The 22299-nt window shown below is 42.8% G+C and overlaps 2 protein-coding genes and 1 pseudogene across 2 annotated transcripts; all 3 read right to left on the reverse strand.

The window, feature by feature from the left end:
- Positions 1 to 991: 991 nt before the first annotated feature.
- Positions 992 to 16390, reverse strand: LOC116385449 (uncharacterized). Its single transcript, XM_031850949.1, has 22 exons — positions 16154 to 16390; positions 15430 to 15798; positions 15174 to 15269; positions 14711 to 14944; positions 14339 to 14504; positions 14198 to 14254; positions 13528 to 14086; positions 12526 to 12629; positions 12283 to 12399; positions 11780 to 11889; positions 9434 to 10546; positions 8666 to 8902; positions 8345 to 8569; positions 7807 to 7861; positions 6566 to 7546; positions 5027 to 5280; positions 4202 to 4570; positions 3861 to 3956; positions 3237 to 3470; positions 2612 to 2768; positions 2464 to 2523; positions 992 to 2381 (listed from the first exon to the last, which is right to left on the reverse strand). Exons 1-22 carry the CDS (start codon positions 16388 to 16390, stop codon positions 1852 to 1854), a joined length of 6360 nt encoding a protein of 2119 aa, XP_031706809.1. The 3' UTR covers positions 992 to 1851.
- LOC116385387 (uncharacterized) lies at positions 5483 to 12648 on the reverse strand. The gene is made up of 7 exons (XM_031850813.1): positions 12283 to 12648; positions 11780 to 11889; positions 9119 to 10636; positions 8666 to 8902; positions 8345 to 8569; positions 7807 to 7861; positions 5483 to 7546 (listed from the first exon to the last, which is right to left on the reverse strand). Exons 1-7 carry the CDS (start codon positions 12452 to 12454, stop codon positions 6456 to 6458), a joined length of 3408 nt encoding a protein of 1135 aa, XP_031706673.1. The 5' UTR covers positions 12455 to 12648; the 3' UTR covers positions 5483 to 6455.
- Positions 16391 to 18712: 2322 nt separating the features above from the next.
- On the reverse strand, positions 18713 to 21901 carry LOC116385388 (tripartite motif-containing protein 65-like; annotated as a pseudogene).
- Positions 21902 to 22299: the final 398 nt, after the last annotated feature.

Consider the following 22299-nt stretch of genomic DNA (forward strand, 5'->3'; position numbering starts at 1 on the left):
GTCTGTCAACAGCTCCACAGGAATTCAACCTCTGTAGCTTCGTCTTAAAGGGTTAGTCCATTTTCCCCTCACAGTAACTCACCATAATTCTATTCACCCCGATTGTATGAAAGCGGTCATTAATATTTTGTAAACTACCAAACATGGCCAAAAGTATATGGGCACCCAGATATTACCACCATATTTATTGTTTGTCTTGGTCTTATCCTATCAATTGGTTTTATTGTACTGTTTTATCAGGGTTTCAATTTGACCTTAGTTTGTCTTGCTTTTGTTGAGTTGCCTGTCATTACTGTATATTGCCTTGCTTTGGCTGTCTAACCACTTTGTAAACTCTGTTTCAAAAGGTGCTACAAAAATAAAGGTATTATTATAAGACCCGAGTTGCTGATGGCGTTCTGGTTCATCCCTAAGGTGTCGGGCGAGGTTGAATTCAGGACTCCGCTCTTTACACCAACCGTTTCTTTATGGACCTCTATGTCACGGTGAGACAGGAAAGGGCATTTTTCACAAAGTTGGAGGCCGAGATATAATTGTATGCTGTAACTTTGACCTTTCCCTTCATTGAAACAAATGGGCCAACAGCTATTTGTCGGATGAGCATTACAGTGTTCATGATAAATTAACCTGCGTTTTTTTTTAACTGGAAACCAGAACACCAATGCAGACTTGGGAAAGACTCCACACAGGCCCTCTTAAATGAGCGTTACCTGCATGCAAATAAACCAGGTACAATCTTCAATATAAGCAATACAATTTATTTTTTAAATCACAAACCATACTCAAAGTATTACAATACAATTAAAGACGCTGTGGAGTCCGTCCGCTTCCTGGAATCCACCATAACCCAGGACCTCAAGTGGGAGCCGAACATCAGCTCCATCACAAAAAGAGGGCTGAGCAGAGGATGTACTTCCTGAGGCAGCTGAAGAAGTTCAACCTACCAAAGACAATGATGGTGAACTTCTACACAGCCATCGTTGAGTCCATCCTCTGCTCCTCCATCACGGTCTGGTACGCTGCAGCCACTGCCAAGGACGAGGGCAAACTGCAGCGTATAATTCGCTCTGCTGAGAGGGTGATTGGCTGCAATCTCCTGTCCCTCTAAGACTTGTTCACTTCCAGGACCCTAAAGCGAGCAAGAAGGATTGTAGCAGACCCTCTCACCCTACACGTAGACTGTTTGAGTCCAGCCAAATTCCTTGTATGTGTAACGTACTTGGCAATAAACCATTTCTGATTCTGCAGACATTTTGCATTGTAAACATCGTGTGGGGGGTTGTTAGTCATAATTAAGCAGAGTGCATCGCAGACCTCTATCCCTAACCAGATACACAGCAGGCGGGAAACAGTTTCAATGCTTTGGACGGTGTGTTTAGCTAGCAGCTAACAGCTCTCCCGGTACACACTCTGTTGAGTCCCTCACCGCCCTTAAGCTGCTGCCATGAAGGCAAACAACTTTTTGTTTTTGCAAGATTTTATGACGTGTCTTACACGATGACCATGAGTCAATTTTTAGAATACATCGCCGGTTGTTTTCGAGTTTGGATGAACAGTGTTTTACGACCCCTTACAGCTCATTTGTGCCTAGATGGAAGGGTTTCCCCAACTTTTGTTTGTATTCAATTCAGTCACACAATACAGTAGTGGTAGTTGCAGACACACCTGGTGGCGATCTGCACACTACTTTCAGATAAATGAAGAAGGAAGATTGTTCGCCAATGGAACTATATACTAACTAGTTGTGTCATTTTTAGATTTTAAGACAAGTTTTCCAATCGAAGGGAATCGTTGTTGAAGAACAAAAAAAACAAACAAAAAAAACCAAAAACTTGATATTCCAAACTTTTACTACCATAACTTGGCCAGCTGTGCAAACACGCCAATATCATACCATTCATATTCCAGCCCAAGCCCTGGATAAAGAGGCTGGGTGAACGTGGTCTGGACTTTGTGGAGCAGCACCATCGGGTAAGGGACATGATAAAAACATAGAGTGCCCGCTTTGTAATCAAGATACACTCCAATCCTTTTGGAGCAAGGCCCTGACAACCTTGTTTCTACATTATTGTGACGGAACAACAAGCCATTTTCCGTGCACTCTAAACTCCAGGACTTGTCATCTTTCCCAAACTGTGACTCATCTGATGTGCGGTTGATGTCTTTGTATGCCACCGCTGCAGACAGAGTGCGAGCATGCCACTCCACCACCCAGTAGCATCGCTCTGGCAAAGCCTCTCGGCACAGCACCTGTGGCCACTTGGTAAACCTGTCTGGGTGAGCAGAGTACGGGGTGGGTGAAGGCCTCACCCTGAGGTCGTCGTCTATCAGGTGAAGATAGGGGTAGTTTGAGTTCCCATCCAGTGTGAGGGGACAGCAATCTGCCAGAAGAAACTATGTGAGTATTTACACTGCTAATGATTATTTTATTGAAAAGTAAAGATGTTCGACTGAATTTCTTACAGCGTAAAAACTCCTCTCTGGTTTTTGGTGCTGGTGACAGTGAGAAGTCCACATAAGAGACTGTGAGAAAGAAACATTTCATAAATAACCCACTGGACATGAAGATGGCCAATATACGAGTCAGAATTGATATATTTCCATGTGATACCTGTGGCAGAGATCCTGGGCCATGTGTCCCTTACGACAGACTCCAATTTACCTCTCAGCTCACACACGCACTCAGTCACATCTCCGAAGGAACGCAAAGGAGCAGCATCGAACGAAAAGTGTGGAGAGTCACCGGAAGTTGAGAGGGACTGGAAAATCTGAGGGGAAAAGAGACAGAGGTGAAGTTGAAGACAGAAAAACAATACGTTAAAAATATATCAATGCAAATACAGAGTTTCAGTCGAAACAGCCAGAATATTAAAACTTTGTCCAAAGTAATTAATGGAGTCACGACTCAGTTCTTGTACAAAGAGTGTTTTCCTTTAACGCTTGTATTTTGCTTGTATTTTGCTTGTATTTAAGTTCAGTCTTTTTATAAAAAAAATTTGTCGTTTTACACTTTCACCTGAAAATAAAGATTTTTTTGAATGACACATCCCATTTCTTTGATCACAACAGGTTTAAAACATCTGTTCCAATGTCTCCTTTGGCCAGTCGGTGGAACTGTTTTTAGCCGTCCCATTTTATTACTGTCAGTAATTTGGCTGGACTGCACTGGAAACTGTTCATTCAATCATGAAGAAATGTCAAAAAGTCAAAAGACAACACTAAAAAGTGTCTGCTACCTGAATCATGTGGATGGGATCGTCAACATGCGACAGCTGTTCCAGTTCAGCGTCTCGCCTCTTCAGCTTGCTGATGTCCTCCTCCAGCTCAAGCCGCTGCTCTTCAGCCTGAGCGACGGCTGTCTTCTCCTGATCACCGATCAGCTGCTTCACCTCTCTACGTCTTCTCTGCGTGGAGGAGATTATCTCGGCGAAGATCTTGTCACAGTCCTTCATCGCCGTCTGGGCACAACTCTGTTGGCACGCATCAGAATTATTTATTTTAAAAGCTCAAAAACATTTGAACAACATGATGAAACTTCAGCTGAAAAGGGCACCGTTCACAAGCTGGTGTTGACCTTTGACCTCCCAGGGGCCAAAATAAAAAATGACTTTCCGTCAGGAAAATTGTTAATCGATGTGGAAAATTGGCCGCAAGTCCAAAATTAACTCTGGGTTAAAAAAGAAGCTTGCGAGCTGCACCCAAATATAACTTAACATTGTTATGCCCATTCATTGGCTTGTGAAACATGACCGCAGTGCTGATTTTTAAATCATGTCCTCAGGCAACATGTTGTCCACATCATCCTCAGCGGCATTTCACAATCAGTCAAGATCTATGAATTGATATGACCCATTTCAAACCTTGACGTTCTCCTCAGCTTGGATCAGCATCTGCAGCTCTGTCTCTCTCTGCTTGACTCTCGCCTGGACTTCCTTTTGTCTGGAAACCAGACCTTTCTGGAAGGAAGAAAGCGAGATTATTCGCTTGGAGACTGGAGCGGTTCATGTTAAAGAAAGAAAATTAAAACCACATTAAAATAATGAACGTTTCATGCCAGTACGAGCTCAACAGATGACATTAAAAGACTTAATGAGTATGTTTTATGGCCTCGTGCCCTTTTGGAGTACTGGACTTTGAAAAGGAACAATGTGAACAGATAAGTGAATGCGTTACGTTAAAACAAAAACACCCCTCAGTCTACCTCCGTCTCAGCTTTCTGTAGTGAAACAGAAATGGTTTTGTGGCTCCTATGTTCATCTATAACGCACAGATGGCAGATGCACGTCCTGTCCGTCTGACAGTAGACCTCCATCAGCTTGTTGTGCTTCTCACACATCTTATCCTGCAGTGGGACTGTAGCCGAGATCAGCTGGTGCTTCTTCAACACGGGAACACTGTGGTGAGGCTCGAGGTGAGCCGGACAGTAAGATGCCAAGCAGGTCAGGCAAGACACGGTGGCTTTGTTTCGTCTGGTCCCGCAGCAGAAATCACAGACGACGTCTTCTGGGCCGGCACAGGCCAGAGAAGGAGAGGGCTGCTGGGTGCTGCTCTTCTTCAGCTTCTCCACAACCTGTGGATGATGGGAAAGACAGTCACTGATGACCAAGAAACCAATAGATACATGAATTAAACACTCCACCAGTGAAAATACTTCTTCTTTAAACTATAATTTAAGATATGTGCTGAATGCAACATTTGACAGTTGAATGATGAACTCATCAGTGCTTTCCGTTGGGCAAACTATGTAATGGAGAACATTTCTAATTGACTTTGTACCAAACGTTGGTTTACAATACTGCCATATAATCTAAACCAATATATTGGCCTAACATTGACCCAGAGGAGTTGTAAGTCTAGACGTCTGCCTATAGGCAGTAAGTCTACTGGTGTTATTGAAATGCTGAAAAATCAGGAGACATTTTTAATAAGCATCAAAATACAAATGTGAAAGTGTACCGTTTCAACTAATAATACTCCTTTTTTTATTACATTTTGAGGAACAGGAAGAAAGGTTTTCTGCCCTCACCTCAGCCAGCATGGTGTTCCTCTTCAGAAGCGGCCTCGGACTGAATGTCTCCCGGCACTGAGGACAGCTGTACAGTCCCTTCTTCACCTCCTGGTCCCAGAAATCCTCGATACAGTGTCTGCAGTAACTGTGTCCACAGGGAATGGCGACTGGTTCCTTTAGCAGGTCCAGACACACTGAACAGCAGAACTGATCCTGGTCCAGGTCGACTCCATGCTGCTCCTCTTGCTGATGTTGTTTGCCAGCCATTTTCACTGTCAACCAGTCTCATGAAAAGACAAAGAGTTTTTCTGGGTTTGATTTTGTTTGAAATACTCAGAAAAAAAGGAACTGACTCTCTGGTACCAACCAGGAGCGGTGAGGCTATTCAGAGCAGTGTGTGAGGTTCAAGGCTCAATGTCCACCAACTTTAATTGACATCACCTGTGTGCTCAGAGAAACTGTGTTAAAGGGGCAGACAGCAATTTATACACAATAAGAACAAGTCTGTGGAGGTTGGATGCTTTTCAGGCCTGACAGTTGTTATGAGAACATCTAGGAAAATATGAAACCTAGAGGCAAATGTAAATTATAATATTATATTAATGCAAAATATTTCAAGGCTTAAAGAAAAGCTTTTACATTACAACACCACCCATTGCGTTTGCACTTTGTGCCTCGTTTTTGCAGGATGGGAACGAATAAACGAAGCGTTTGTCTTGCTTTAGGGAGCTCCCTGTTGACCTGAGTTTGTAGGTGCAGGGTAAACTACACAGACTTTCACTCACATTGTAATAAGAAATGGACAAATAGGAAAACGTGTTCGCAATCAGTGCTTTTATTGTTGAAAAACAGATTTCTAACAAATAATGGCATAATAAAGAGAAACAGGTCAGTGGTATATAGTTATTTATAATCCAACAGGTAAAAGAGAGTCCACATTCAAACCACCACTGTCAGATAATTCAACATCGTCAATTGCTTTAATCATTTATATACTCATGTATTCCACACATTACCGATATATAAAGATGGCATCAGCCCACTGTTCCTATATTAGAATGATTTTTAGATAATTCACAGAGTTTTGACTCTTTACAATGAACATTTCCCTCCACCTTTTTCAGAATCACTGCTTAACTTGTTTTGATTATGCTGTGGTTATCAGCCCCAAACATCTTTTCCACTTCAGTTAAAGCTGCAATAATCAATTTTTGTTGTACTAACAAGGGATTAATTGTCTGCTTGTAGTGTCAAACCCACAAAGAAATGTCACGTGACCCTGGAGTCCCCCCCCCCCCGGCTCTTTACGGAGCCTTCAGCAGCTAGAGAGACAGATACCCCCTCCCCCCCGGAATGGTTGAGACAAAAGCAGAGATAAATGGAGTGAACGTTGGACAAACATTCGCGAGGTGGCCAGAAAACACAACTCCAGATGAATGGAATGTAATCATTGCCAATTAAAAGCAGCTTTCCCTCTGTTTATGACAGCATTTTTTACAATTTCGACTGCCTCCCTTGGTGTTTCTGCTTTCTCAGCTGCCTCTTGTCCAATAATACCCCCTATTACTCCTCCTATTGCAGCGGCCACGCCCAACGACACTCCAGCGACTGCCAGTCCTGCTACTTCTCCTCCTCCTGCTGCTGCTGCTGCTGCCGCCGCTGTTGCTGGAGCCATTTTCACAAGTTTCATCAACCCTGCACAGTTCTGCAGAGCCATGATGACTAGTCCAACCATCGCTGTCAAGCCACACAAAGCTCCTAACACCACTCCGGTTGCTGTGCCTGCCAGTTGGATCAAGACCCTGTCAGACACTCTGGTTTTTGCCTGTTTTCTGATCTCTTCCTGTGGCACGTTTCCCGACGACGTGTTTTGCTTTATGTGCTCTTCCTCTATCTGTATTTCTTTCTCCACTTCTTGAAACACCTCGTTGGTGTAGTGGCCTCCGTTGTTTTCCATCACCATCTTGTCTATTGTGTTGAGCAGGTCCTCCACCCGGACCGGGTTGCTCCTGTAGCTATTCTGCAGGTTGTTCTTCCAGTGCTTATTATCAACGACGTGGCACCGGCCGCCGCACTTCTTCACCAGATCGCTCAGATTCTCATTCTGACTCACAAACTCCTCAATTTTCATCCCTTTAGGCAGCCCGTCGCCATGTGTGAAGACGATCACAGCATATTTCAAAACATCTTCAGAGAAATATTGGCATATTTTATTGGTGACAGCCTGCTCGTGCTCTGTGAATTTCTCCACTTTCAGCACAATGAGAAAAGCATGAGGCCCAGGAGCGCACTCTGTGATGCACTTCACTATCTCAGCCTTCATCTTCTCCTCAGGCCTGCCTGTATCAAAGAAACCAGGAGTGTCGATCAGAGTGAAGCTTCTTCCATTGACAGATTTGGTTTCAGCTTGACATTCACTTGTTCCAGAGTTGGGAGACTGGTCTGTTTTGAACAATTTCTCTCCAAATATGGTGTTAGCTAGGTTGCTTTTCCCAGATCCGGTTTTTCCCAGCAGGACGATCCTCCTTGTAGTTGACACTAGAAGAGAATAATGTCTCTGTTTAGTACATTTGTCTCCTGATTTTAAAGGAATGCTTTAGCTTTAAGATTAGACTTAAGGATGCTTACTAATATCTGCCAAATGAAGACAACAATGATATTAGGTCCACAGGGAGAAGTGCCAGCAGATCATTTTATTTATTTATAAATAATAATAAAGTTAGAGAAAGAAAAACAGGAAAACGGGTGCCACAGGACTGAATTCTGACTCTTTGCTGTCATATAATATCTATGCCCACCTTGGTCTGGTTGGAATATTTTGGCTTGGAAAGCTTCCTGGACATACCTGAAGGCCTGCAGAGACAAGGAGAGGGTTTAATACCAATTCAAGTATATACTCATATGATGTTTGTTAAAATGTTAGCTGACGTTCATAACTCAAATCTTTGAAAATACAACTGTTTCTACTGGTTTATTACTTCAATGATCAACTGTAAGATTTATGTTTAATCATTTTGCAATCTTGGAACGCATTGGCTATTGGTCTGAAGACGATTTAGCCGCTGGGTTAAACGGACAACAGTTTGAGGGTTCCGGTGTAGCCAGCGGATATCCGTGCCAAGACTTCCTCTTCTGTTCGCTGCTCAGTGTTTACAATGAGCAACTTGAGACATGAGATGACGTCTAGTAGCCATGTTCTAAGCTAAATCATTGCATTCATATGCAGATATATCTGTTTATGGAGATTTATCATTTTGTTACTATATTTCATGCAACTTGAACACTTGAGTTTCATCGTGAATAGTCCGTGTTTATGGCACAATGCATTTCCATTACCTCGCTGGACTCTTCGTCAGTGGGGGGGATGACGATGCGGACCAGGAACGGTGTTCTGCTGGCTTGGTTCTGTTGAAACGCAAGAACTTCCTCCTGTAGAACCCTGACAACCACGCTCTCGGGAAACTGCAGGGCATTCCCAGCACCGAGTAGAGGGAGAGCAACTGATCCAAACCCTCTTTTCTCACAGGTAGTTAGGATGTTACTGAAGGCCAGTTTCAGAACCTGGAAAATGTCAGAATTCAATTATTTTTAAGGCTAGACAAAAATAAATACTGTATTAAGGTGCAGAGAACAGAAAACACTCCTCCACTACCGCACCTGAACTGCAGTTCCATCTGGGTCTTCATCCCAGGGAATGAGGCTGAGGAAGAACACTGCATTAGATGGAAGTGCGGAGAAGACCTCCACCAGGACTGCATCACCAGGCATAGTTCCTTCTCCTGCTTCCTTTCTAAAGCCTGCAGTCAGCTGGGATCCAACCATTTCACACAAAGTGTTTCCAACACAGGTGGAGAGAGGATCATGGCCAACCATGGGTGAAACCAGGGCATCCACCTAGGAGGAGAGCAGGAGATGTGGTGGGCATTGAACACCATTTCATGTTAAAGATCTAACGTACAAATTTCTCAACTTATTGCTCATGGTGTTAGCTCACTATAAATCAGCTGACACCCACAGGAGAAAATAAAAGTGATATGTCAAGCACCTGTGACGTATCCTAAAAATGTGTTTTTCTTACCCTCCAATGAGCAAGTTTAATACATTTCTCACCTGCTGGGTCTCCAGGGTTTCCTGAATGATCTCTACATGGACAGGAGCTCCACCAGTGGCTCCTCTTTGGAACCCCGGATCACTTGGTGCAGCGTTTCCGCTACTTATCCCTTGGAGAGGCCGGTCACATGGTTGGCTGTAGCTAGCAACTGTTGTGTTTACTTCACTCAAACTTAAGGGCGCAAGATCACGCGCAACATTTAGGAATTCATCTTTCCCAGTGGGACTTTTGGAATGTCTTACTGTCCCTAACTGGTCAGTGGTGACTCTATCCCCAAGAAGTGAGTCCAGAAATAGACCTAGCCAGTTTCTGACCTCATTCACTTTTCCAGATGGACCTTTCAGCACCACTGTGGGTGTGGAGGAAGATGTTATGGGATGGAAGGTAACCCCTGAATAGTCAAAACCATGCCGCTGCAGCAATTCTGGCAACTGTTGTGCTAACTCTGTGTAAGGCAGATAGACTATGCTTTGAACACTTGACTCGTCCAAAAACTGTATGACAACTTCCCTCAGCTCTTCGACCTCTTTGGTGTGGCCCAGTAGGGACACCGTGCTGTCTGGGCCAAACACAACCTGAGCCCTGTATTGCCCTTGGTTCATCTTATTTCTCTTGGACTTTAGATTTTCACAAAGATCAGATGGCACAGAAGAGTAGTTAGGAACATCAATCTTGACTTCCTTGAGCTCACCTTGCAGTGCCTTTACAGTTTCATCAAGATCATCAGTGGAAAGAGATAAGAAACGTACCTCCGTGTCTCGTAACTCTATTTCCACCTTGCCACCAACCCCTAAAAAGTCCCCCAGCACCCCTGCACCGCCGTATGCCTTTCTCAAGAAGGCCAAAAGATGTGGGCTCATGTCAGAAACGGTCCTTTCGAACACAAGATTCTCCTGCTCAGAGATAGAATCTCCATCCTTAAGAATCTCCTCCACAGAACCTTCCAAAACTAACTGACCTGCAGCTCCCTGCGTGACCTTCACTTCTGGAAAATCTTGTCGCAAACTGGGCTCCATCTCTTTCCAGAGGAGGCGGAGCTTGGCCTCGCCCAGTCGACGAATGCTTTTTTGCTTCTCACTGGAACCTGACCGTCGTTTAACATGCGAGTCCTCTACAGCCATCAACATGGCCTTCACTTGAGAACGCTCCCCAACCACAATGGCCATCCCATCCTCGCTGTACACCTTCACCCCATCTGTGGTCGAACTGCAGGACTTAATTAAAGCTTTACCTTTGTGAGGGTCCACCTCACAGTGGCACATATAGCCATCAAAGAGTTTGTCTACCTCGGCTTTCCAATTTCTAACTGCAGCACCAGCTTGAGCTAACCGGCTAACTAAAACCCTCCCCTCCTCTGGGTACAGCTGGGCAGAGCAGGCCACAGAGCTGAGTGCTTCCTCTAGTTCTTTCACAGCCTTGGGGCACTCCTTTAGATAACGCAGGAGGTGACAATCAAGTCGTAGTTCATATTCTTCGCCACTTGTTGAAGGTGTTGAGTCAGGAATGCATTGTGGGCTCTGTGTTCAAAGGAGACATCAGTTAATTAACAGTTAACTGCCGTCTTGTACATGGATTGTTAGATAAAAACCCTTAATATACAGAGTGATTAAGGTGCAGTATACAACCTCTGGTGTTATATAACTACATAAAAACAGTAACGGTAAATGGTAAATCATTTTCTTGAATCTACAATCTTATACGTCTGAAATGAAATATATGACGGCAAATCAATGTCAATATCCACGAGCAAAACTGAGGGCATGCGTGTGTAGAGGTCAGGTGCAACTCAGACAGCCACGCATACATATTACTTTTGCGAGCGCTTTCACATCACTTTGCACAGCGGATATCTGCTCGCGCAAGCAAAATTGCAAGTTGCTCAGATTGATTTAAATTCACTCCATCATTCTATTACAGACACCGTTTGTTCGTTAGTCAAACCTCTTATGACAAACAGATCACATAAACTCCTTGATCTTAATTGACTAAAACATGATGTGATCATATTTAATCATACTCTTGTGTTTACAGAAGTAAACAGAGAAAATGCAGTTTTCTGTACTATGAATAAGGATCTGGAGACAAGGTTAAACCACTGTTTGTATATTAACTGTTTGCCAAGTGAGTTCCCAAAATGAAATCACTGACAAGAAATTAGTGGATGAAAAAAAGTCCTTTACTGCAGTAAAAGTATTAATACCACATTGATATTCCACTAAAAATGTAAGACACAATTCTTGCATTCAAAACCTTAGTGAGGAATGTTATTATCAGCAAAATGTACTTAAAGTACTATAAGTAAAAGTACCCGGGTAGAAAAATGTTCCCTGTCAGTGTTTTACAATTATATCTGATGTTTCAGGATATATAGTATTGCTGTATGTATGTGTATGTTGCATGTTTTAACTCCTTTATATACTTTTGGTTAGTTTAATGCATCATATTCTGTGAGATCATATGTTTGTAGTACAAAAAAGTATCTCCCTCTGAGATGTAGATCAGTTAAAAGTACTATAGTTACCTCTGAGAGGTATTGGAGTAAAAAGTACAAGTGAGTGAAAAAGTAATATGGTGCTCGGATGTAGGAGTTGCAGATGCGGGACCTCTGCACGCGCGCGCGTGGATCTCGGATATTGACCTCATTTAATTGTTGTGCCAACCTGTACTGGAGCGGTGAAATCCTGGGAGGAGAGAGGTTCCCGGCTGCCTCGGACAGTTAACACCAGACCGTCCACAACATGCTCAGATCTCTGCAGCACCGCCTGCTGATCTAAAGATAGAAATGTGACCTTTAGTTGAAAGACAAAACAACAACAACAACAACATAGACTCTCTTTTTCTGTCACTTATGGCGAGAAAGTGTTCATGTAGGGCAACACTAGCTTTGTTGCTTAGACTTTTCTACAGTTAAGATACAATATATTTATTTGTCTTTAGACTATTCAAGAAGTTTGACGACTCCAAACCTCATTTGTGGCAACAGTGATTTAAGTTTCGCTTTCTCGGGAAAGGAATAGTCAGGAATTCTGTTTTGGATCCAATCTCACAAATGATAATAACGGTTCAACATTTTAACGTAGTATTACTATTACCCTACTTTGACGGTATTATAATATAAAATATGATATCATAATTAATATCGATGTCTTAAGGCCTGACCAACCTTTTGGGTATTTGAACGCAATGCTGTAGATCCGATCGTTGTCCCTCCTCAGCGCGCAGTCTCCTCCGCCTGATCTGCGGTGAACACGGAAATACGTTTCTATCCTCTTCTCCTGCTCTTTGAGGAGACCGGGGCACTCGAAGAAAACGGGGTGTCGATAAACATCAGCCATAGTTCAACCCGCGAGGAGAGCCGAATGAAGCCAAACGTCTGTTTTGTGTTGACAAATGTCGCCCGTCTGACCCTGCTGGACGAAGTGCGCCTCACAGCAGATATGAATCACATGAAATGTCTTCATGACTTTGTACAGCTGGGAGGTACCGTGCAGTATCTCTTTACTGGAAACCCTGAGAGGAAAGAGAAAACAACTTTATTGTGTATGAACTCGTGTAACAGTGAAGATTGTTGTGGTCCAACAAACCCCACAGCTGTAGCCATGTGTATAATAATAATAACAATAAGTATTACTATTACTGTATGAGAAAATAATTGGGTATTTGCAAAAAAAAATACCTAATTTTATATATTTCTATATATATTGAAGTGGCACCTTCCCTTTGCACAGACTGGACCCTAAAGCATTATTACACCAAATAAGGAAATATTTATACTGTATGTGTTCTATGGGGCTCTACATGAAAAAAAAAATTCCTTTTTGTCAAAAGTATGAAAATCCATTGGACGGTGTTTTTTCATGAGCAGAACGTCAATGTTAACTCATTTTAACAGACAAGTTGCATATATTTCTTGAAAGCGGGGAGAGAGTCAAAGCCCCGTTAGGCAGCCATCAGCTCTTTTGTTTCACCAGAATCAAGCTTCAGTGCAAACACTGGTTCAGGTATGTCACCTGTTCAGTCTCACCAGCTTGGGCCTGCCGAGGCCATATGCATATGCTGCTTTCTATTCATCAGCAGCTTATAAACTCTGAGGCGACAACAAAGTACAATGACTTCAACAAAAAATACTGGTGGCAAAGAACCACTAATAAGGCCAATATTATAACAAATAATTATGGCACACAAAGAGACTAAGGTGATGAATAATGGTTTAAGCCTATGTGTGAATGGGACTGTTCATTTTCTGTGAATGCACTGAGGTCACACTAAATACAATGCGTTAAATCTCCCTAAAAATCTCTCATCAAAGTAGTGGCCAGTATTTCTTGCAGAACTTCTTGTTGGCGCTGAAAAACTCCAGAGACAATTGGCAGAAAGATGACTCAGCAGGACCTCAAAATTCCATCACCAGAACTTGATCAGTTCTGCGTAATGTCCACCGCGTGCGTCCTTCAGCCCAAGGCCGGGATAGAGAGGCTCAGTGAACGCAACGTGTTCTCTGTGGAGCAGCGTCATCGTGTCGGAGATGTTATAAAAGGACAGAGTCCCTAATATATAATCCAGGTACACTCCGACGCTGGAGGATCGAGGGCCTGACACCGCTTTGCTTCCGTTGTTGTGTCGGAAAGAGTAACCATGTGGGGAGCACTCTAAACTCCACGACTTGGTATCATTTCCAAACTCTAAGTCCTTTGTCCTGCTGCTGTCTTTGTAGGACACTGCCACGGACCAAGTACAACCACTCCATCCGACCTCCCAGTAACACCGCTCTGACAAACCCTCACTGCACAACACCTGCCTGATGATCGGAATCCTCCGGCCTGAGAATGCAGTATAATAATTACTATAATAATTGTCACTGCTTTGAGATAATCCCTCATAGGTTTTACATGTCACCCGCCGGTGTTCTTGTGAAATGGACAAATATTGGGAGACGGAGTTCTGATCCAGGGTCAAAGGACGGCAATCTGACGGAGGAACAAAAGCAGGAAAAAAAAGTCAATATCAACCTTTAAACATCCAGTTCATCATTAATGCACTGGTATATTGTGAAACTGCATAGAGTTAAATGTACTCACAGCGTAAAAACTCCTCTCTGGTCTTTGGCGCAGGTGGAACAACATCTATTGTAGACACTGACAGAAAAACAGATTGTAAATACTACTGGACCTGAATAAAACCACTGTATGCATCTGGATTTATACATTTCTCTGAGGTACCTGTGCTAAAGATCCTGGGCCACGTGTCCTCCAGGAGGCTCTCTATGTCATCCCTCAGTTTAGACACGCAGTCAGTCACAGGTGTGAACGTTGAACGTTGAGGATAAAAGACAGAAACAGGTGGCAGGTCTGGAGATTCACAGGAGGTGGAGAGGGACTGGAAGGTCTGGAGGGAAATCAATAAGCCGGAGACCAGAAGAAACATTAAAATAGTTCAGAGTATAATATTTACCGTCTGTAAAAGAAACACATGCATATAACGTCACGTGTTGCACCGTCAAATATGGCCAGCAGATGGCACTTCAAAACAGATAAAACAGATAAAAAGACTAAAGAACAGATGGATAAAGTTGCTCTGCACCGAAGTGGTACCTGAATGAAATGGATGTGGTCGGGCGTATGAGACAGCTGTTCCAGTTCGGCATCTCTCCTCTTCATCTTGCTGATCTCCTCCTCCAGCTGCAGCTGCAGCTCTTCGGCCTGAGCGGCCGCAGTCTCTTGCTGGGCGTTGATCAGCTGCTTCGTCAAACTGCGTCTTCTCCTCATGGAGCAGATCAGCTCATTGAATATCCCATCACATCTCTCCGCAGCAGTCTGGCTACAACTCTGCTCACGCAAACACAAAATAATGGCATATTGTAGAAGTCCTGTGGCAAAGTTCAGATTGTTTTGACACATTTTAATACATCCTTTGTAACGACGGACTGAATCAATGTTTTAACACTTGAATCTGTGGAGGTTTTTAATGACTGTAGAAAACTAAAAAGGCTCCATCCACATGTCGTCGTAGTCCCAATGCAGACTCAGGTTTAAATATGAAGTCCAATTTCCACACCTTGAAATCCTTCAGAGCTTGTTGCAGCTCCTTCAGCTCCTGTTCTCTCTCCTGGAACCTCTGCTGGACTTTCTTTTGACTCTCAATCAGCTGTTTCTGCACAAAATTGTTAGAGCAACATCAAATGATCGTTTTTCATTTGGGAATGGTTTTGTTACTACAATTATTAAAGTAACAAGCAGATCACTGCAGATCTTTCAGGGTTTTACTAAACAGTCTAAAGTTTCCTGTTCACTAGTTGTGTTTTTGCCTCTACCTGTTCCTCAGCCCTCTCTGATGCAGATGACACCGTATTGTGGCTCCTATGTTCATCTATAACGCACAGATAGCAGATGCACTTCCTGTCCGTCTGACAGTAGACCTCCATCAGCTTGTTGTGCTTCTCACACATCTTTCCCTGCAGTGGGATTGTAGCCGAGACCAGCTGGTGCTTCTTCAACACGGGAACACTGTGGTGAGGCTCGAGGTGAGCTGGACAGTAAGATGCCAAGCAGGTCAGGCAAGACACGGTGGCTTTGTTTCGTCTGGTCCCGCAGCAGAAATCACAGACGACGTCTTCTGGGCCGGCACAGGCCAGAGAAGGAGAGGGCTTCTGGGTGCTGCTCTTCTTCAGCTTCTCCACCAGCTGTGGATGATGGGAAAGAAAGGTGATGAACACTGTTCATTACAGGAAACACAGGACAGAAGCAGAATGACGACAGAAGATTTCACGATCCTCTAAATTGGTTATTATTATTTTGGAATATGCTATATTTATATAGTTTTTAACTGCACTTATTTATAGGCAGGACCACTTCAGAGCTCAGTTGTAATTGCAATGCAAACATTTTGCATTATATTTGGACACTTTCACTCCACAGTATTTAATAGGGCTGAATATGTTTGATATGTGCATTAGTGCTTTAGGTCTGCAGACATATGTGTATTTATCATGATTAATCCACAGATACTGGCTGCATAGGTTTTGACCTAGATTTGACCTCAGCCAGCATGGTGTTCCTCTTCAGAAGCGGCCTCGGACTGAATGTCTCCCGGCACTGAGGACAGCTGTACAGTCCCTTCTTCACCTCCTGGTCCCAGCAATCCTCGATGCAGTTTTTGCAGTAACTGTGTCCACAGGGAATGGTGACCGGCTCCTTGAGCAGGTCCAGACACACTGAACAGCAGAACTGATCCTGGTCCAGGTCGACGCCATGCTCCGGCTGCTGCTCGGCCATTTCTGGTGAGTTTGAAGTGTCTCACGTGCCGAGGAAGACCCGGAGTGAGTTTGGCTTTCGATTTTATACGAAGTAGGTCCGCCTGCTTTCTCCCACTGGGGGCGGGGCTTCAGAGAGCAACACGCTGCTGACGTTATGTAACGTGTGATATTTGTGGTTGGAATTAAACAGAGACTCTTACGCATGTGTTCAGGGAACCAGCAAATAAATTGGAAGCTAAGAAAACAGATTTTTAGTGAATAAATCGACCAGCTATTACAAACATATTTTAAGAAATGCATATCGTCTCTGAACAGAATAAAAATGCACAATATAATCTTTAGTTTCAATGGAAAGCGAATTGTCAGCACTGTTACCTGTTTGATGGTGTTAGCTAACGTGGGACCGGTTAGAGTAAAGAGGGGCACTTATTTTTTTTAGTGCAGAATTTCTGCATTATACATTATAGTTTAAACCACAATGCAGTACAGATGAATTAAAGGTAAGCTACGCTACTTTCATTCATTCCTTTAATCACTTCCACCAAAAGATGATTAAAAATACATCTCCTAAACTCTTAATATGAGGTTTCTTTGTACATTGCATTGTTTGTATATAGCAGTTATGACAGACACACTTCTGCACATACAGAGCAGCTCCAGAATTACCGTATTAGACAGGGGCATGATTTAAATGAATTATAAATTATAAAGAGTTGTAAAAGTATGAAATATGTTTTCAACGCGTTGCAGAAGCGTAGCAGTTTTTTGGGGCTTTCTGTTTCAGGATTTGTTCAGGGACATTTTCCACATTAGGTGAAAAAAAAAAAAAGTATAAAAGTGGCCTCATTGTTTGATAGACACAGTGGGAATGAATTAAGTCTCATAAGTCACAGTCATGAATTTATTGTAGCCGCCACAACAACAAAAAGAGACTGAAAAGAAAAAGTTGGATTAGATTAGGTTCAACTTTATTCTCATTAAACAGAGTACAATAGTGAGACAACGAAATGCAGAAGTACAACAAGCGGCTACGTGCAGAGTTATGTATAAGAGGAATGAACAGAGATATAGAGAATAAACAGAATGTATAATCTGTTGTTGAAACACGTCAAACAAAATGCAAAAAACACTTCAATAAAGAGTAAAGTATTAAAATAAAAACGTGGAAAGTGTAAAATAAAGTCGTCATTTCAGATTATTAATCACTTTCATCTTCCAAAAAAAAGTCATCCCATAACAGTCTGATATCCTGATTCACAATGAATGTCTTCAAACTCTCTCTATTACAATTACATTTTGATTTTCCTCAGGAATGATTCCAAATCTAACAACATGTCGTCAACAATATGTTCTCAAATGTATATTAATTGTTTACCTTGTATTGATAGAACATAAATCACACCGACACTCTGAACCAACAGGAATTATTAGGAAATAAGCTTGATCGCTAAATCCTGGTTTCCAACTTATTTAATGCTTCACAGATTCACAAAACAAGTAGCTCAATATCCCCCAGTTGTGTGCGTAAAAACTGGAGGGGGGGGGGGGGGGGGGGGACTTTCTGGCACATCACTAAACTGGTTTAAATCCTACATTAAAGGGCAGGGACTACTTTGTGTTTATAGGTACCTACACATCTGAGTGGACAAATATAACATGCGGAGTTCCCCAAGGCTCCATTCTGGTGCCTCTTCTGTTCCAAGTTCACATGCATCCACTGGCTCAGAATACGGAAAACAACTAAATAAGTATGCTATGTAAATACACTTGCCTTTTGACATGCTGCAGGACCTTAAATTATGACAAGGCAGGATTCTATAGTTATTTTAGACTTCTTGTAAAATCACATCCTCTCATTTATCATATGGTGTATATTGGACAGCCAACTACTGCCTGATCAACAGGGGCACATTAACCATCCTCCAATATACATTTGCTCACCATAGCTTTATCAGTTCTGCAAAATAGTTTCTGAGATTGTACTGGGATCCATTATTATTCAGCCCAAGGCCGGGATAGAGAGGCTGAGTGAACTCAACGTGTTCTCTGTGGAGCAGCGTCATCGTGTCGGAGATGTTATAAAAGGACAGAGTACCTAATTTATAATCCAGGTACACTCCGACGCTGGAGGATCGAGGGCCTGACACCGCTTTGCTACCGTTGTTGTGCCTGAAAGAGTAACCATTTGGGAAGCACTCTAAACTCCACGACTTGGTATCATTTCCAAACTGTAAGTTATTTGTCCTGCTGCTGTAGGACACTGCCACGGACCAAGTAGAACCAGTCCAACTGACCTCCCAGTAACACCGCTCTGACAAACCCTCACTGCACAACACCTGCATGATAACGTGCTTGGGTGTGGAATCATAATCATTATAATAACCTCCATTATAACCACTAGTATAACCCTGACTGTTATCCTTACAGTAGCTACTTGTGACCCGCCGGTGTTCTTGTGAAATGGACAAATATGGGGAGACAGAGTTCTGAGCCAGGGTCAGAGGACGGCAATCTGACTGAGGAACAAAAGCAGGAAAAAAAACATCAATATCAACCTTTAAATATTCAGTTCATCATTAATGCACTGGTATATTGTGGAACTGCATAGAGCTAAATGTACTCACAGCGTAAAAACTCCTCTCTGGTCTTTGGCGCAGGCGGCACAACATCTATCGTAGACACTGACAGAAAAACAGATTGTAAATACTACTGGACCTGAATAAAACCACTGTATGCATCTGGATTTATATATTTCTCTCAGGTACCTGTGGCAGAGATCCTGGGCCACGTGTCCTCCAGAAGGCTCTCTATGTCATCCCTCAGTTTAGACACGCAGTCAGTCACAGGTGTGAACGTTGAACGTTGAGGATAAAAGACAGAAACAGGTGGCAGGTCTGGAGATTCACAGGAGGTGGAGAGGGACTGGAAGGTCTGGAGGGAAATCAATAAGCCGGAGACCAGAAGAAACATTAAAATAGTTCAGAGTATAATATTTACCGTCTGTAAAAAAACACATGCATATAAATTCACGTGTTGCACCGTCAAATATGGCCAGCAGATGGCACCTTTGACCTCTGAGTTTCACTTCTGTAGTTACAGTCCTGAATGATTTGGCTGTGCAGCACTGATTTATTCAGGAATGTAGAATTGACATTACAACGGATAGAAAGACAAAAAAAAAACAGATGGATGAAGTCGCTCTGCACCAAATTGGTACCTGAATGAAATGGATGTGGTCGGGCGTATGAGACAGCTGTTCCAGTTCGGCGTCTCTCCTCTTCATCTTGCTGATCTCCTCCTCCAGCTGCAGCTGCAGCTCTTCGGCCTGAGCGGCCGCCGTCTCTTCCTGGGCGTTGATCAGCTGCTTCGTCAAACTGCGTTTTTTATTCATGGACGAGATCATCTCATCAAAGATCTTATCACAGGTCTTCCTTGCAGGCTGGGTAGAACTCTGTTCACACAAACAAAAGCAATGACTTTTCCTTTTAATAAATACGTTCTCTGTGGCAAAGTTCTGATTGTTTTCACGCGTTACGTTTTTTAATACATCCTTTGTAACGACAGACTGAATCAATGTTTTAACACTTGAATCTGTGGAGGTTTTTAATGACTAGAAAATGAAAGGCTCCATCCACATGTCGTCGTAGTCCCAGTTTTAAAAACAGACTTCAAAACCCAGACAAGACTTCTTCTGTAGTGCTCAATGCAGACTCAGGTTTAAATATGAAGTCTAATTTCAACACCTTGAAATCCTTCAGAGCTTGTTGCAGCTCCTTCAGCTCCTGTTCTCTCTCCTGGAATCTCTGCTGGACTTTCTTTTGACTCTCAATCAGCTGTTCCTGCAATTGTTGGAGCAACATCAAATGATTGTTTTTAATTTGGGAATGGTTTTGTTACTACAATTATTACGTGTTTTCAATTAAAACTGAGGACTAGTTGTCATAAAGATTTGACTAACACACAGCAGTAACAAGCAGATCTTTCAGGGTTTTACTAAACAGTCTAAAGTTTCCTGTTCACTAGTTGTGTTTTTGCCTCTACCTGTTCCTCAGCCCTCTCTGATGCAGATGACACCGTATTGTGGCTCTTATGCCAAGCAGGTCAGGCAAGACACGGTGGCTTTGTTTCGTCTGGTCCCGCAGCAGAAATCACAGACGACGTCTTCTGGGCCGGCACAGGCCAGAGAAGGAGAGGGCTGCTGGGTGCTGCTCTTCTTCAGCTTCTCCACCAGCTGTGGATGATGGGAAAGAAAGGTGATGAACACTGTTCATTACAGGAAACACAGGACAGAAGCAGAATGACGACAGAAGATTTCACAATCCTCTAAATTAGTTATTCTCACGATGGAAAATGTTCACAAGTGCACAAATTTTGTACTTATTACTCCACTACATTCATTTTAAAACTTTAGTTTCTTGTTACTTTGCAGATTCACATTATTAACACAAAAATAATTAACAATCATCAACGAATTCAAGTGGATTATTGCAGAGAATAACCTATATGGCAAACAAAATGAACCACCTTTTCATGATTTTTGAAGCGTGGATGCAATCACCAGACGTAAACAGCTAATATCAGGCTATAAAAGACCTACACCACGGTCTCACGAGTTCAAGTAAACACAATGAAGCTGTAAAAGGTGGAGGATATGCATGGTGACGTTTTTATAGTCTCATTTTGCCACTTGTTAGCACCCACCTTTTTCAAGACAAGTAAAAGCTTCAAAGTTCACAAGAGGGATATTTACTGGCATATATTTTGTCGAACAAAACAGACCTTATTTAAACCCATTAAAAAAACAAAGCACTGACTTTGAGATGAGGGAAACCATAAGTGCAAAGATACTGAGTCATTTCCGGCACTCCTTTGGCTGGTACTCATTTCCCTCGTCATAGAATTTGTATCAGTATGGATTACTCATTTCATACGAATGGCAGCCTTCTTGTAGAGTGCACTCTTTCATTCACGTTGCCTGTATAGGTGGAATATAATTTGGAGGTGTTTATTAATTTTGATGTGGCGTCATCATTAACCTTTATGTTAGCATTCAAATATTTAAAAACAGTCACTTCACATCAAAAAAGGTTACCGACCCCTGCTTTAGACACACTGTACTTCTTTCAGTGACTCCACAGTATTAAACAGGATTCAGTCATTTGATTCAATAACAATTTAATAGATCACAGTGGGGAAAACAACCTCTGTGGTCTCAAAGTAATTCTCCACCTACACTTTCACACCCTTAAACAGTTCCTACCACCACCTCTACACCTTCCATAGCTACCTCAGCCAGCATGGTGTTCCTCTTCAGAAGCGGCCTCGGACTGAATGTCTCCCGGCACTGAGGACAGCTGTACAGTCCCTTCTTCTCCTCCTGGTCCCAGCAATCCTCGATACAGCTTTTGCAGTAACTGTGTCCACAGGGAATGGTGACCGGCTCCTTGAGCAGGTCCAGACACACTGAACAGCCGAACTGGTTCTTGTCCAGGTCGACGCCATGCTCCGGCTGCTGCTCGGCCATTGTTGATTTACGCGCAGAGAAAGTAGTTTCGTTTCTTCTCAGGGATTTACGCGCAGAGAAAGTAGTTTCGTTTCTTCTCAGGGATTTACGCGCAGAGAAAGTAGTTTCGTTTCTTCTCAGGGATTTACGCGCAGAGAAAGTAGTTTCGTTTCTCCTCAGGGATTTACGCGCAGAGAAAGTAGTTTCGTTTCTCCTCAGGGACTTGGATATTATGATAATATATATTATGTAATATATCATCGATTTTCTATTATCCATAGAAGTTTTTTTTCCCACAACAGTCTGAAATTGGGCACATTGTTTATTTATGTGATATTTCCACAGCTTTGTATTGCAGTTTATTCTAAGGACATTATGTCTCTCTCTCTCTCTCTCTCTCTCTCTCTCTCTCTCTCTCTCTCTCT

This window comes from Anarrhichthys ocellatus, unplaced genomic scaffold (assembly GCF_004355925.1).
Source record: "Anarrhichthys ocellatus isolate YVR2014 unplaced genomic scaffold, GSC_Weel_1.0 scaffold11, whole genome shotgun sequence".
NCBI lineage: Eukaryota > Metazoa > Chordata > Actinopteri > Perciformes > Anarhichadidae > Anarrhichthys > Anarrhichthys ocellatus.